This window comes from Struthio camelus, chromosome 15, assembly GCF_040807025.1.
Source record: "Struthio camelus isolate bStrCam1 chromosome 15, bStrCam1.hap1, whole genome shotgun sequence".
Classification (NCBI taxonomy): domain Eukaryota; kingdom Metazoa; phylum Chordata; class Aves; order Struthioniformes; family Struthionidae; genus Struthio; species Struthio camelus.
The window spans coordinates 3,307,701-3,321,810 of record NC_090956.1 but is presented as its reverse complement, the minus strand read 5'-3'; the positions used below and the strand labels follow the sequence as shown (position 1 = coordinate 3,321,810).

The 14,110-nt window shown below is 42.7% G+C and overlaps 1 protein-coding gene across 3 annotated transcripts in view; it reads right to left on the bottom strand.

The window, feature by feature from the left end:
* The window catches only part of CACNA1H (calcium voltage-gated channel subunit alpha1 H), a 132,833-nt gene that overhangs the window by 95,698 nt on the left and 23,025 nt on the right, over positions 1–14,110 (bottom strand). For all 3 annotated transcript variants that reach the window (XM_068908216.1, XM_068908218.1, XM_068908217.1), the window contains exon 5: positions 12,562–12,877. In XM_068908216.1, the coding sequence (XP_068764317.1) occupies positions 12,562–12,877 (316 nt within the window). The remainder of the gene's footprint in view (positions 1–12,561; positions 12,878–14,110) is intronic.

Here is a 14,110-nt window from a genome sequence, read left to right as displayed (position 1 = left end):
CTAACATCACAGTGGAAAAGTAACTGAATGGAAAGAGTTACTTTAATTAAATGGAGAATTGATTTCAGACTTGTTTTCTCAATCTTCCTTCCACTAAAAAAGAAGCTGAGGATTTAATTAACACCACACAGGCTATGTGCAGAGCAAAGTGAATGCTGCCATGCAATTTACACTTTTTATTTAGTTAAAACATATCACACACTTCTAGTGTCATCTTGCTACTAGTGTTGAAGCTGAAACTCCAGCACAACTTCCAACAAAATCAAAGCTCCTGTCTCTGAATTTGCTTGCACTGGCGTGCCCTAATCGCTATGCCCAGTGCCAGCCTTGGAAGTCCTAGCATAAAGTCAGGATTGTCCCCTGCCTCCAGTTTCAATGGCATTGTTCCTGATTTGAATCATGTTTGCAATGATCACAGAATCACACAGAGTCACAGAATGGTTGAAGTTGGAAGGCACTTCTGGAGATCATCTAGTCCAACCCCCCTGCTCAAGCAGGGTCTCCTAGAGCATATTACAGCGCGGAACTGAAATGCTGGTCTGCTCCAACACCACATGTGAATTAGCTTGCCACAGATAAGAAAAGGCTCAAGCTTAAATAGTGACAAGGACTGTCTGTATGGCAAGTAAAGCAGATCAATAAACTGCTGGCTGTTGAGGCAGTGAATGGATGAGTTTCTTTTCACACCTGGAGCATCAGAGGAAAACACTTGCAGAGAAGGCAGCCATGAATCCACATCTGCAAGGGGAGAGCACTGCTGTGCCCACAAGCTTCAGTGCTCATGGCCACCTTGAGACCGTCAGAACACCTTGCACCAGCACACAGCTCATGGTTGCTGTGGGAGAGATGCCTCTAATTCCTGGGTCCTCTCACCCTAAAGCCAATTGGGGTGATGCCTACAGAGAGACACCACCAAGCTCTCAAACCAACTTCCCACGTTCAAGCATGTCTAACTTAACACCCACGATGCAGCTTGGCGGGCAGGAGCCCATCTTCAGTGCTGACGCCACCTCTGCTGCAAACTGGCGCACACAGTCCCATGCTAAAACCAATAAACAAACTCTGCCAAGGAGCAGGTAAAAATTGTCTCTGCAGCTGTTACACTGTCAGCTGTGCTAGTGACTTTGAGCAATCAGGTCTGAGGACATGCTGGCTGCATGTACACAAATTGCATCCACCTCATGTTCCTCATCACACACATTAAATAACCTTCCATATCACATCCTCACTGCTGGCTGGTGATGTACTGATGTCAGAATAATGGTTTCCCCAGCATGCATTTAACAAAAATGAAGGCATTGCTTTTGGTCAACACGAATCCCATAGATCAATCTGTGATAGAAAGTTTTCAGCAGGAAACGTATACTATGTAGGTGCAAGCGATGCTATTCACTCCTGAATCTGAGAACAGGCTAGGCTGTCTGGGCAGGCACAGGCAACGATTGTTCTGTTCAGTGGTGCGAAACGGACAGTCAGTCGAACCCAAACTGCTATTTTCTGCCTTTTGTTTTAACACTGTTGAAACATTATAGAGACCAAAGCTTTTCATCCATGTCCCTTGCACGTGTGGGCTATGCATGGCAAATAAACGTCTCTTGTACTCGGTGCTCGTGCTGTTCGTGGGGAAACTGGGGAAATCAAGTTGGCAGGTGACACAATGCTAAACCGAATCACTGCTAGCTACCTAAGAAATTGCTTTTTCTGTGCTGTTCAAAGTTTCCGTCTGTCTTCCACCTTACCCTGCTCTGTTCAGATGGGCCTTTTAAAGTCAGGCTGCAACAGCTGCCGTAACAGGTGCTCCATTCATTTACACTTGGTGATGAAAAATGAGCCCAGGGACTCAAAACATATTGGATACACCTCTTCACTGAATTTGCGTTTGGCTGGCAATCCTCAAATTGAATGTATTAAAACGATTAAACATAGAGCCCTCTCTGCAAAAGGAGTTACCTGAGGGCTGCCCTGCTGTTGGGCTTCTGCAGGCACTATCAGCACCTGCCTGGGAAACAGCTGCGGAGCCAAGAGTGAGGGCCAAGCAAACATTTATAGAAGGTTTTTTCTCGCATGCTCGACAGCGTTTTCAGCAAGAATCAATCAATATACTACATTCCTCCTCTGGAGAGCTGAAAATGCTCATCCAGCTCCCCAGAAATTTAAGATGTAATTAGAATTTGCATTATTTGCTACTCACTTGTAAACCAAAGGGACACAGGAGGAATAAACAGACCACCAGGCTTTTGTTCTCACGTTTGACATCTTTGTGGATTCCTTCTTGGACTCATCATCCAGTGTAAATGAAAGATTCCTGAACTGCTGAGGATTAGAGAACACTAGCAGTCCTGTAAGAGAGTGGGCTCACAGACATCTGTCATCTTTTTTTAATCAAATAGCTCTAGAGAAATGCAGGATGACACACATGCATGACCACCTGCCTGAAACGAAACCATCTCTATGACTTTTCAGCCTATTTTTGCTATGCTGGGGACTCCTTTCATGCTGTCCTCTAAAGTGCTGCAAATGACCTTAAATGTGTATTTTTGCCCAATTTAAGATCCCACTGTGCACCTCCAGTAAGGCCTTGGTATAAATAGGAATTAGATCATTTGAATTTGCCAACAGCTGGTCTAAACACAATGAACTTAGTTCAACTTTTCTGAAACAAAGTCAAAGGCAATTGCACTGGTGCAAGATTCACTGCTGCAGTACACAGTTTGATCCTAGGCATTTATTTTCAGATCAGATAAACTCAGAGAGAAAGCTAACAACTCTATTTTCCCCAAGAACACTGATGTATTTTTTTCAGTGCTGTTTTCCTACTGTTCCTCCTTTGGGGCGCCCTGAATGTAATATCACCTACTTCACTAAGCAGAAACAACTTGCTCTTCTCTTCAGTTTCCAATCTGATTAATCCAGTTGACTGCAGCTCCAGCATTTGGCCCTCCAAGCCCTCTACAGATGTCTTCCAAGGACCTGGAGCACCTTTCTCGTGCTTTCCAATCTCAGCAACCCATTCTCAGTAATTAAATTCTGTTCAAGTCACGGTTGTTCAGACAGACACATTAAACAGCCCCTCCAAACATACCAGTTCAAAGCTTCCAATATGCAACATACAATTATTTATCAACAGAGATAAGGCAGCAAGAAGCATGTTTTTTAATTCTGCTCTGATGAAAAAGATGTGCAAGATACATGGTACACTAAAATCAGCAGCTGCAAGGAAAGAGCTGAAAGATTCAATTAAGATGACTGGCAAGGTTGTCCTACAGGGTGCTGCCAACTGTAATCACATGCCACAGACCCACAGGGAAAGGAGTCGTCGCCCTTCTAGCACACGAAAAGGTTATTTTGTCTTCGAAGGACTGAGGTTCTGCGCAGACAGAGCTGTAGTTCTAATCAACGAGGGATCCTCCATGATGCTCAATGCAATTCTCCTTGGCTGCTCATTCAGTCCTTTACCTCTTGCACAGAATGGGAATGGACAGGATAAATTATTCAGCTTCCATCAATACCTATGGTGGCTCAGTACTAAAGCCCCGAGTCTTGTGTCTGATCCTCTCCCCTATCAGGGCAAAGGCTTCAATGAAAGCTCACTCAGGTGAATGGAAAGAGATTTTGACTTCATTGATCTCTGGCTCAGACACCATCCATGCATTCCCCAATCATCACATTAATATGAGCAGGATGAGAGTAGACAATTAGAATTTTTTTGTTATTTTAATCTTCTGTTCTGTGATTCTGATTCTTTTGGTTTGCTCATGCCACAATAATCTCATCTGCTCTAACAAAGATGCTCCTCTAACTTATAGTAGCAAAACTGGGGACAGAATCAGGTTTTCTAGTCAAGCTACTCAGAGTCAATCTAAAACTCTAGAATGAAAATCACAAGGGAGATGCAGATTAAAGACATTGGCAATTAACTTAGACCTCCTCATTGTTCCCAGGGAGACAGGCAGTTTACATTGTTTTTTCTGGGGTCACTTGAAAGGTCTCTGCAGAACAATTTCTTTTACAATGTCAAGAAGCTTTCACCATGAAAATCCTTGTCTTCGCACTCAGCCAAAATTTTTGCAAGTTCTTGGCTATAATCCATTCAAGAGCAGGTTATTTTTTGCTTTAGTGTCAGTTGAGAAAGAAGAAAAAAGAATCACCCAGGGGAAAAAAAAGGCAAAAAACCAAACTCCAACCCAAACTACTCTAGTTAGTAAAGTCAAACACTGAATTATTTGCTATATAATATATAGCACTAATGGTTAGTGCCAGATGGACTACTGCAGATAGAAATCAACTTGGAGGTGTCACTAATCAATGGAAGAAAGTTTGGAAAGTTACTGTGTGAAGTGAAGCTGAAAAGATAAGAGCTGAATGCACAGCACACTAAACTGCAGCTTAGCCTTGAGGCCAGATTTTTCTCACGGCAAGATTTCATTGCCACGATTACTTGAACAAACTTCACTTGTAGAGACATCCTTCCTAAGCACGGGAACCAAAATCTTCCCCCACTCTGCTCAAAAACCCTGAAAAGCCTAGCTCTGGCAGCTTGAGAGGTTTCCTTGGTGGTTGATTTCAGACTTGCAGGTCCTCAAGCAGACATTTGCTTGGCTGAATCAGGAGATGATGTAGAGGACCCCAAGTTTTTCCAAAGCATTTTGAGACCTGCATAACTGTTCATCTTAACTGACATATAAAATTAGCACTCAAGTCTTTTTGTTTTGGTCTAAGTTGGGTCCTTTCAGGACAAGGTGAACATTATCTGCCTCAAAATCAATTAACTGAATTGAACAGCAACGGAGAACTGCCACAATTTTCTCATTTTTGTTTATTTTTTTTCCACCTTTTAATCTCATTTCCCTGGCTCTGCTGCAATTTTTTTTTTTTTTTTAAATAAACCTTGTCAAGACAAGTTCCAATGATACTATAAATTGTGAAAGTTCATTAATTACTGTGATGGTCCCAGTAAGTTTTATAAGGCCTTCAGGATGCCTTTCTGAAGGCCTTTTATCTGGGTATTTTGGCCTTTCAGGGACATACTGATTTGGCTAACTGACCAGTGAATAACAGAGTATTCCTTTTCCACATGCAGAGTGCTTGGCAGCTAATCAAATCACTAACTGCATTTTTGAAGTCAATTTCATAATTTTAATTATTTCCTTGTGATACATGTTGTTAAGTAACCTCTGTGGTTAGAAAAACAGGTTTTATTATTTTCTGAGTAATATCCTTTGAACAGATGTTTCTCCTTTCACTTTGGGGGCCTGCTCATTTTGCCAAGCAATTTTAGCCATTTCTTTACAACTTGCGTCTTGCAAAGTGTGCATCTGCTCTGAAAAGTGACCCTGCAAAATGGAAAATAAAAGGGAAGTGTGAAACCTTGCATTTGTCTCGAATTAGGGACAACCTCTTGAATTTTTTCAATCTAAAAGTGATCATTTTCAGCATTGCCAATTCACAGTGGATCCTGAAAAGCAGCACACAGCCAGTCTGTGATAAAGTTGGACATGTCACTGATGCTGATACTGGTGGCCCAGGACCTCTTAAAAAGGAACGTCCAAGAGTTAAAAATTGCATCAAAACTCAACAATTTTTGCTGCAAAGGAAAGGTTAGCTGCTCCCTTCCATTTCACACTAAATAATGCAAGATCCTCATCCGACAGCAAAAACATCACTGATTTCAGACGACTGCTGCTTATAACAAATCACCTCTCAGTTCATATTCATGAGGTTTGATTTACTGTGATAATTATCCTGTCTTCATTGTTTGTGTAAAGTATCTTATGCACAGGGAATGTATTTAACTGTTTAACTTCAGCAGTAATGAGTCCATTATCATAGAGCGAGCCATAAATCAGAGTTTTATAGCAGAGCAAAACTGAAAGGCGAAGCATCTGCAATGAGAAGAAGGGAACCTAAGCCAAAGTGAGATCCCTGCTTACTGATGAGTGTGCCATATAGCAATTATAGATGACTGACAGCTCTCCCCCAGCCATCACTGTCTGGAACACAAAAGCGGTCTGGAGTACTGCCCAAACGCAAAAAAATAAGGATTTTTCTTATTCCTATCATTACACCTTGCTTCAAAGTATACTAGAGGCAAGCAGGGACAACAGAAGCACAGCTTCAAGCACAAATAGCCCTCTACGCAGAAATACAACACAACCAACATGTTCTGTGCAGTTGTCCAAGTGTCTGAGCTCTAGGCACAACCACTGATTGGAGTGGGGGGTCTCGTTCTCCAGGATGGATCTGTCGGCTCACCACAGTCTGCAGGCAAATGTGTGGGACTTGGAAACAAAGAATATGCATAGTCTGTGGGGATAAGGGAGCTGAACCCATGCTTTAGCTCCAGGGAGACGTGTATGCTACGTACAACTCACTGCAAGGTTCAGCGGAACAACTGATCACAAAGCAGCTTTGGGGCAATCAGATGACATTGAAATTTCCCTATAGTATTGTTGACATCCTGCAAAAAAACAGTAGCTTTTCCTCACCTAACTGCATTCCAGGTTAAGGCATGGCTTTCTGAAGGCACCTGTCTCCTTTCTACTCAGAGCACAGGGATTTGCAATTCTGAGGTAGGATGAAACCCTTCCAAAGGCACAGGGTTTGCAGCACGTTTCTGTGCAACACTGGGGTCCCCCCAGGACCTCCCACAGGTTCATGCGTCCAGTCCTGGAGTCAGGATGGACTCTCCAGTTTGTACTCTACAGGGCAATTCCTTCAACAGAGAAGATTTTTCAAAAGCAATCCTTTTGGACCCACGCTCTGAGATGCTTTAAAGGGCCTGGATATTTTTAGATTGGGTATTCAGCATGAAAGCTCTTCAAATGCAGCAAATGATGTTTAGATGGCTGGCCAAATTAAAAAAAGAAAACACTACCAACAAACTTAAATCTCATCATTTAGAATGAAATATTTTTGGTGCTCCAAAACAAATTCAATTCTAGTGACAAAGCATCATCTTGAAGCAGTGGAAATGAAAACCTTAGAACTCTTTTTTCCTTCTGCACCTCTCCCCCCACCCCGCCAAAACTTCTTGCTAAATTCAGCACAGATAAGCATTCTTGAGACACATCTCCAGTTCAAAGAATGAACCACTTGACCAAAAATGTAAAGTTAACTACTCAAACTCTGAAAACATGGGCACCCAATGACAGCTGCTTCTGGGAAGCCTGGCCCACAAAGCTACATTGCACACAGAAATACAACTGCAATTAGAAGTCTCATGCCCCTTTGCTCCCTTCTGCTTTACTATGCCTTTTCAACTGCTCCCTCAAATATCTGAAAATTTTGAAAGAGCGGTGACAGCAGATAGGCAAGCAAGGATATCAATAGCATCCCAGGTACAACAGTCTCTTGAGACTTTGGGGTAACCCTTCCCGAGCTGTCATTCGGTAAGGAACTTGGCTGAAGTATCCTGACATATAATCCAAGTGTCCCAGCAACAAAGCAAGAAAAACAGGCCCCAGAGCGAATCACATTTATACTAATGTCAGTGACAGCCCTGCTAACAGGAACACACGCGAAGGGAACCAAGAGGAATGAACCTGCCAGTTTTGTCCCACCAGTAGGTTCCAGGGTGGCCTTTTATGCTTACTCTAAGGGAAAGCAATGTTAGAGCTTAGTGTCTCATCTCCTCAGAGGATCTCTTCTTGACTGACTGAGATTAGTATAAGCTAGGAGGGACTCCAGGCTCATTTTTGCGCTTGGCCATAGCAGAACTGCATTGAAGCGCCTGTAATTTTTCCTTTAATATGAATAGAAGATGTGGTTCCCATTACAGATTTAGCTGAAGGATTTTCAGGCGAGGGAGAATTCCTCAGGGAAGAATTTCAATCATCACAAACAAAAGCTGAAACAATGTGATGTGGATAATGGCTGTGGAGCAGATCAGGGCACTAACAATGGTTTCCACAGGAATGGGACAAATGAATCTTCCCCTTTCCAGACCTGAAGTCCGACCCTAAGGTCTGAATCTCCTTGACTAACCCATTTACAGGTACAGCTAGCAGGGGTGCAGACCCCTGCAGAAGCAGGGTCAGCAACATGGACACAAAATGAGCTCCTCGTGTGCACATAGCACATGGTCAAATTTAATAAATCATGAATTAGACTGAGATAACTCCTGGAAGCTCTCAGGGGCTTCTTTGACATGATGGAGCACAGAAGAGGGTGGCATTTGGCTCTGCTACCTATCATACCTGCGGAGGCAGCCTGCCTAGGAGGAAAGTATCCAGAAGGACAAATAAAGGAGAAAATGGGTGGCATCAATCCCCCTTGCTCTCTCATTCCAAATTTTTTTTTCCCCTGACCAGTGCAATTTTTGTCATCTGTACCTTCATGGCTGTAACATACTCCTGGCTTCAGTGAGACCAGGTGCAACCAGAAGTTCTCCATCTAAGCAAGCAATCGAGATCACATAGCAAACTCTTGTTGCTGCTGACAGTTCCTTTAATGCTTCTGTATTCTGAGACATCTTTCTTTGAGAAGGTGATTCAGCTTTTCCTTTCTTGGGCATTCTCATCATGTCGTGTGCCTGCTGGGCTGTCTTCAGCTCTTGCAAACACAACTAGCTTTTTTTTTTTTTTTTTTGACAGCAGCAAGGGGGCTGCTGAATGCAAAACAGTCTCCTCTGAGAATTCCCTCACGGGGGCCTTCTGATGATGGGCCAGAGATGTGTTACTTGTATGACTTGATTAACTTGTTAACTGAAATGTCTTCTTACAGCAACGCCTCACAGAAGCAATATGCACTCAAAAAAGCATAAGCCAAAAAGAGTTACGGATCTGAGAGCTGCATCCAAGGAGAGTTTCCAGAGAGTCTTTCATTAAGGAAGACTCTTAGAAAACGTAGCCACTTCTGGAACACAACACATGAGAAAGAAGCCATTGAAAAGGTAACTCTATCATCAGGTGCATCTTCCTACCAACCTCAAATTGCCAGACAAACCTGTCCCTTGAAGGATGCACATTTTCTGCAAGTCCTTCTATATTTGCCCTCTAAGTTCAATTTATCCAAATACATCCTGGAAGGAGGTATAGCAGTGGTTTATTTTCTAGACCTCTCTTTACTTCTGGCTAATAGATGATTACGGCTTGATGATTTCAACTTCGCCTCACTAGTTTTGCCTCCTGATGTAAGGTGTTTTGTAGGTCTTTTGTTTCTGCAAGTCAAACGTGAAATCATCCAAGCAATGGTTCTGCAGTTTGCAAAGTAGTCTAAATCATTTCTTTTCTTCGCAAACCGTGCATCTCAGCATCATCCAACCTCCCTTTTTTACAATACTGTTTCTGCAGCCAAAGTGGGCCATACTGAGACCGCTGGACAGGAAGGTAGCAGTGTTTCGGTTGCCCCAGTGAGACACTGTTGGTAATTCACATTAAATTGGACTTTGGTTAGGTGGGTAATTCATCATTTGCAGTGTGACAACAGTACCTGTAATTAACGCTCTTATTGTTGCTGCTGAAATTCATGTGCAATAAAGGGATCTTAATATCATGCCAAACCTCACAGTTAATTTAGGTTCTATCTCCTTTCATTTATTCTGCAATAAGCTAATTAGTTCATATAATTTGCCATTGAACATGCCTTTGTAACAAATATACACATGAATTAGCCTATTACACAACAAATGAGGGGAATTGGAACATGAATCATTTGCAGGATTACATAAGGAATTATTATCCTTTCAAACACCCATGGATACAGTCGTCCTTATTAGTTTAAGACTATTATTTGCGCTGACTTAGGTCTCCTGTTTAGCGCCTCCGACTCACTCTTCTCCTCAATAGGTCAACACCACATTTCACTTTGTTTGGTGGGCCCCACTGCCACATGCCAGGTTACTTGCAAATTTAGAATTACTATCATGAAGTTAAAGGCCTCATAGCTTCCCTTCCTTCCTATTCTGAATTCAGTGGGGTCTCTAAGACTCCTTTTAAGGACCTTACAAAATGACACAGGGGAGGAATTTTCATTACATTCATTCATGTGTGTTCCTGAAAGCCTTCACCTATCCTCAGGATGGCTTGCGTTTTGTTCCCTCTCTTGTCTTGGCCATACTGCTAGCCTCCTGCCTTGACATACCATTCACACGGACGCTTTGGAATAAAGGTGTTCAGATCTCCCTGTCAAAGTCTGCTTTGGTTTTGTGCAGTCTGCACAGCATAAGACTATACCCTTGGAAACTCTTGGGCATGGGTTGCAGTCACTGCACTTACAAGCTTCCTGTCCAGTCTCACTTGTGGGGCTCATTTGTCCAGCCTCCTTTCTGATAGCTCTTAAATCATGCATGGTTTTCAGCTCATTTGGGATAAATCATGAATGATGCTCTATCCAGCTGAGTCCTAAGATTGCCATTATGCAAACTGGAGGCTTGCCAGACCATGAGGTTCAGTCCTCCATTATAACTCTTGCAAACAAATACTGCATATTCATTATTCCCCGGAAGGGATCAGGGCAATTGGATCAATCTCATCCAGAAGACAGCAGAATGCTTTCTGCCCAGTAATTCAATACCAATTTACAGGGAAGTTCCTGGACTACTAAAACCATTGGTTCTAGTTTCTGCATTACTTCCTCATCTCACTGCTGACCTGTGCTACCCATCTTCAAATATTAAATGCAATGATAGCACAACTCAATAGGTTTATTTGTTAAATGCTCTCTGCTTACAGCAATTGTTTTGATTTAGTATCTAAGTTCTTGCTGTAATACTCTTTCCATAGCATAGTTAAGTAATTACTTTACTCCCAACAGCTACTTCTTTACCTGGAGTACTATTGTTTTCAGTTTCTAAAAACTTAGAGTGAAAACATTCAATGGAATAAAGATGTAAGAGCCTTTGGCTAGAAATGCTTTTTAGTATTTAGATGGCCCAAGCAGCATTAAAACCAAGCATAAACCTCCTGGCATCCGCAAGCAGGATGTCAAGTGATCTTTGGATACAATATCCAACTTCGCCACACCTGCTGTTCTTGCCAGAGCAATCGGTTCAAACATTTGCCATGGCTGGTGAGTTCTTCCTGGGTTAAACTGTACACTTCCAGATGACACATGCCCACGCAATGAAATCTCTACATGAAATGAAAGCTTACCACCTGCAGAGACACTTTGGAAATAAAATGGGAAGCAGGACCCCTAAAGATGCACCTCTTGAGCTTACCCATCAAGCTCTGTCAGATATATGCAAACAAAAAAAAAAAAATCAAAAAACAAACAAAAGAATGCAAATGCAGCTGCAGACTACTATTCTCACTTTGATTTCCCTCTTTACTTTATGCAGTGCTCACTACCAGTCAGGAATATTCAAAATTACCACAGCAGCTCCCTTCTCGAGGCATTAATTCTAAGCAGATACCAAAGCATTTTTAAAAACTTAGCCTAGTAGAGGCCTGGGATCCATTTGAACCTTTCTGGATTTGGCTGTGAGCCTCTGACATCAACAACAGTGTGATTCAGTTTGCGCTATTGTGGCAACATGAGAGAACAAACAAAATGCTCAGAGCAAGCAATTGTCCCCTTATAACTCCCAGATGAAAGTTAAAAGTTGTTAAGTTCACAATATAATATGGAACTAGAAAGAAATTCAGAAAAGTAAGTTAGACCTGTGAATGGGTAATTTATTAGTCATTAACAAAACTAAAAGGAGATTGTTTCTCTCATCTGGGAACAGATGTCACCTACACTTCAAGATGACTAAATAAAACAAGGCATCTAGCTGAAAGCGTAAAAATTCATATTAAAATAACAGAAAGTGTCAATTAAAAATGGAAGATGGTATACAGATCATTTTAAATAGGCTAGCCCTAAGAGACCATAGCCCCTGGACTCTGTATATTATCTGTCTAATGTTCCAGAGCTACAAATACTTTGGACATGCTTCAGTCCACTAGAGTGGTTTTGTTACCTGTGATCTGTAAAGATTCCCCAATCGGACCCAGAAGCATGTCGAACTTGAGTGACAGACTGACTGCATAGGTGCGGATCAACAAAGACTCAAGCCTCACACAAGTAGGTACCTCTTCACACGTACTCTAGCCAGAACGGTCTACTAGGATTACCTATTCCTACCTCCAGCATACCACACTAAGCAGTATAAACCAGTAATTCTAGCATCAAGGCCAAACCACATCATTGAGCCAGACCCTGTGTTTCAGGATGATATTGAGTCTTGCTTCAAGAACTTTTGACAACACCCTCCATTTCTTGATACTACAGCAATGGATGATGACTGCAACCCTCAAAAACCCATGCCTTGTTTCCACCCTGACATTCCTCTGGGTCCGGTTGGCAGCACTAGAACCTGCTATACTTTTGTCTGTCAGATTAAGTAGTATTTTCCCTCTCCTCTAAAATGCACTGAAAAATGGCTATTCTTTTCCTCTCTCCAAATGCTCTCTTGGAGCATTTCTGCAGGTTATTGTCTGATTCATTTATTTGATGTGTCTTTAGCTACAGTTTCATGCTAGTGCAAGCAAATTCCTTTCACCACTGATGCATCCATCAAAATCCTTCCAAGCAAAGGATGACAAAACAAAAAAAGAAAAATCTTTAGGAAAACCCTACCTGAAAAATAGCTATCCAAGCGTAGCCAATGTTATCAAAATTGATAGCTCCGTTATGTGGGTTTACATCCCCTGCCATGCATACATTGTAATACTGGTTCCAGTTTATGCAGGCATTCCTGCTGCTGAAGTCAGGGTTGTATAAACTCGGGGAGTAGGAGTCCATGCTCAAGGTGCACTCCACCTTGTACTCCTTCCTGTTTGGGATGTTGGAGCATTTCTGCATGCCGTTTTCACGATGGGATGAGCAGATGAACGGATTCTCCTCCGCTTCGTCTGTCCGGTAGTACGGATGCAGGAAGGTAAGGTTGTATGTCCTGGAGAAGAAAGAAAGAAGGGTGAAAATGAATGAGGCACCCCCTGTTCCACCAACAGCAAAAGGTGCCACTTCCTGCCCCTGGTTCAGGTGCAGCAGGCATCCTGCAGCACAAGTCCGAAACCCACAGCTCAGGACATGAAGCAGCTTAAGAGCAAGACACTAGCAAACGCTTCTAAATGTACACCATTTGGGACTCGCCCATCGGGTGCACTGCAGACACACCTGGAAAGTCTGAAGGCTCACATACAGTTGACAGAATTAGCATCAAGGAAGAAACTTAGGGGGAGGTCACTGAAAAAGACACTTCTCCCTGGCTTCCTCACCTGGAAGTCTTCACTTACTCTCCTGTTTCCTTCAGAGCATTAGCCAGCAAAACTTCACTGCTGCTGCCTCTTCCCATCGCCAAAATAAGGCCCTTGTTTTGTCAGTAGATGGACAAGGCTCCTGTGGCTCCCTTCTGCCACGAAACCCCAGCCCCTCTTTGCAGATTCCCCTCTCATTTTGCCCCATCAGACTGGGGACAGTAAGTCACAGCTGAGACTTCAGCCCCTACCTTTGCCTATGCAGCTTTTTGCTTACTGCACCCTATAGGGCTCCAGTGACCTTTCAGTTACAGCAGCCTGAGTTTTCCAAGTCAGCAGATGAGGCAAGATGGGTGAAGATGAAATAAAGAGGTATAGAGAAGAGGGGAAGGGAAGAAACAACTATAAAAAGCAACCTGGGTGCTTCCGAAGAATCTAGAACTGGTAACTTTTTGTTCCCAACTCAGGAGCCTAGGATAGTTCCCCTGATGCTCAGGACATGCTTCAGACAAGCAGAAAGCAAAGCAGCTCTCCAATAACTTTGCTCCTCAGCACATCTCCAGGATGAGTGAGCTGAACTTTAACAAGGAGACTCCCAGCCAAAGGCCATGTCAAATTCTTCCTATACTTACATAAGAAAAGAAAGAGTCCACATTAATGGGAACTGTATGCTTATTGTGGATCTGATTTAATTGGCCTGGATAAAGTTTATGGCTCTGTATGGCTAAGATAAGCAAGTGCTCTAATTGCAGCATGTCAGGGATGTGCATTTTCCCAAGCAGTGTTCTGGGGCAGAACAGCGAACAAATGGAGCCCAGGACTTCTCAGGCTGTTTGATTAGCATTCACGCAGATCCCCCAGCACTCACACTGCACCTCTTTTTGAGCAGCTCTTCAGCAAAGTCCTAGAGCAGACTTTATCTGCTATGT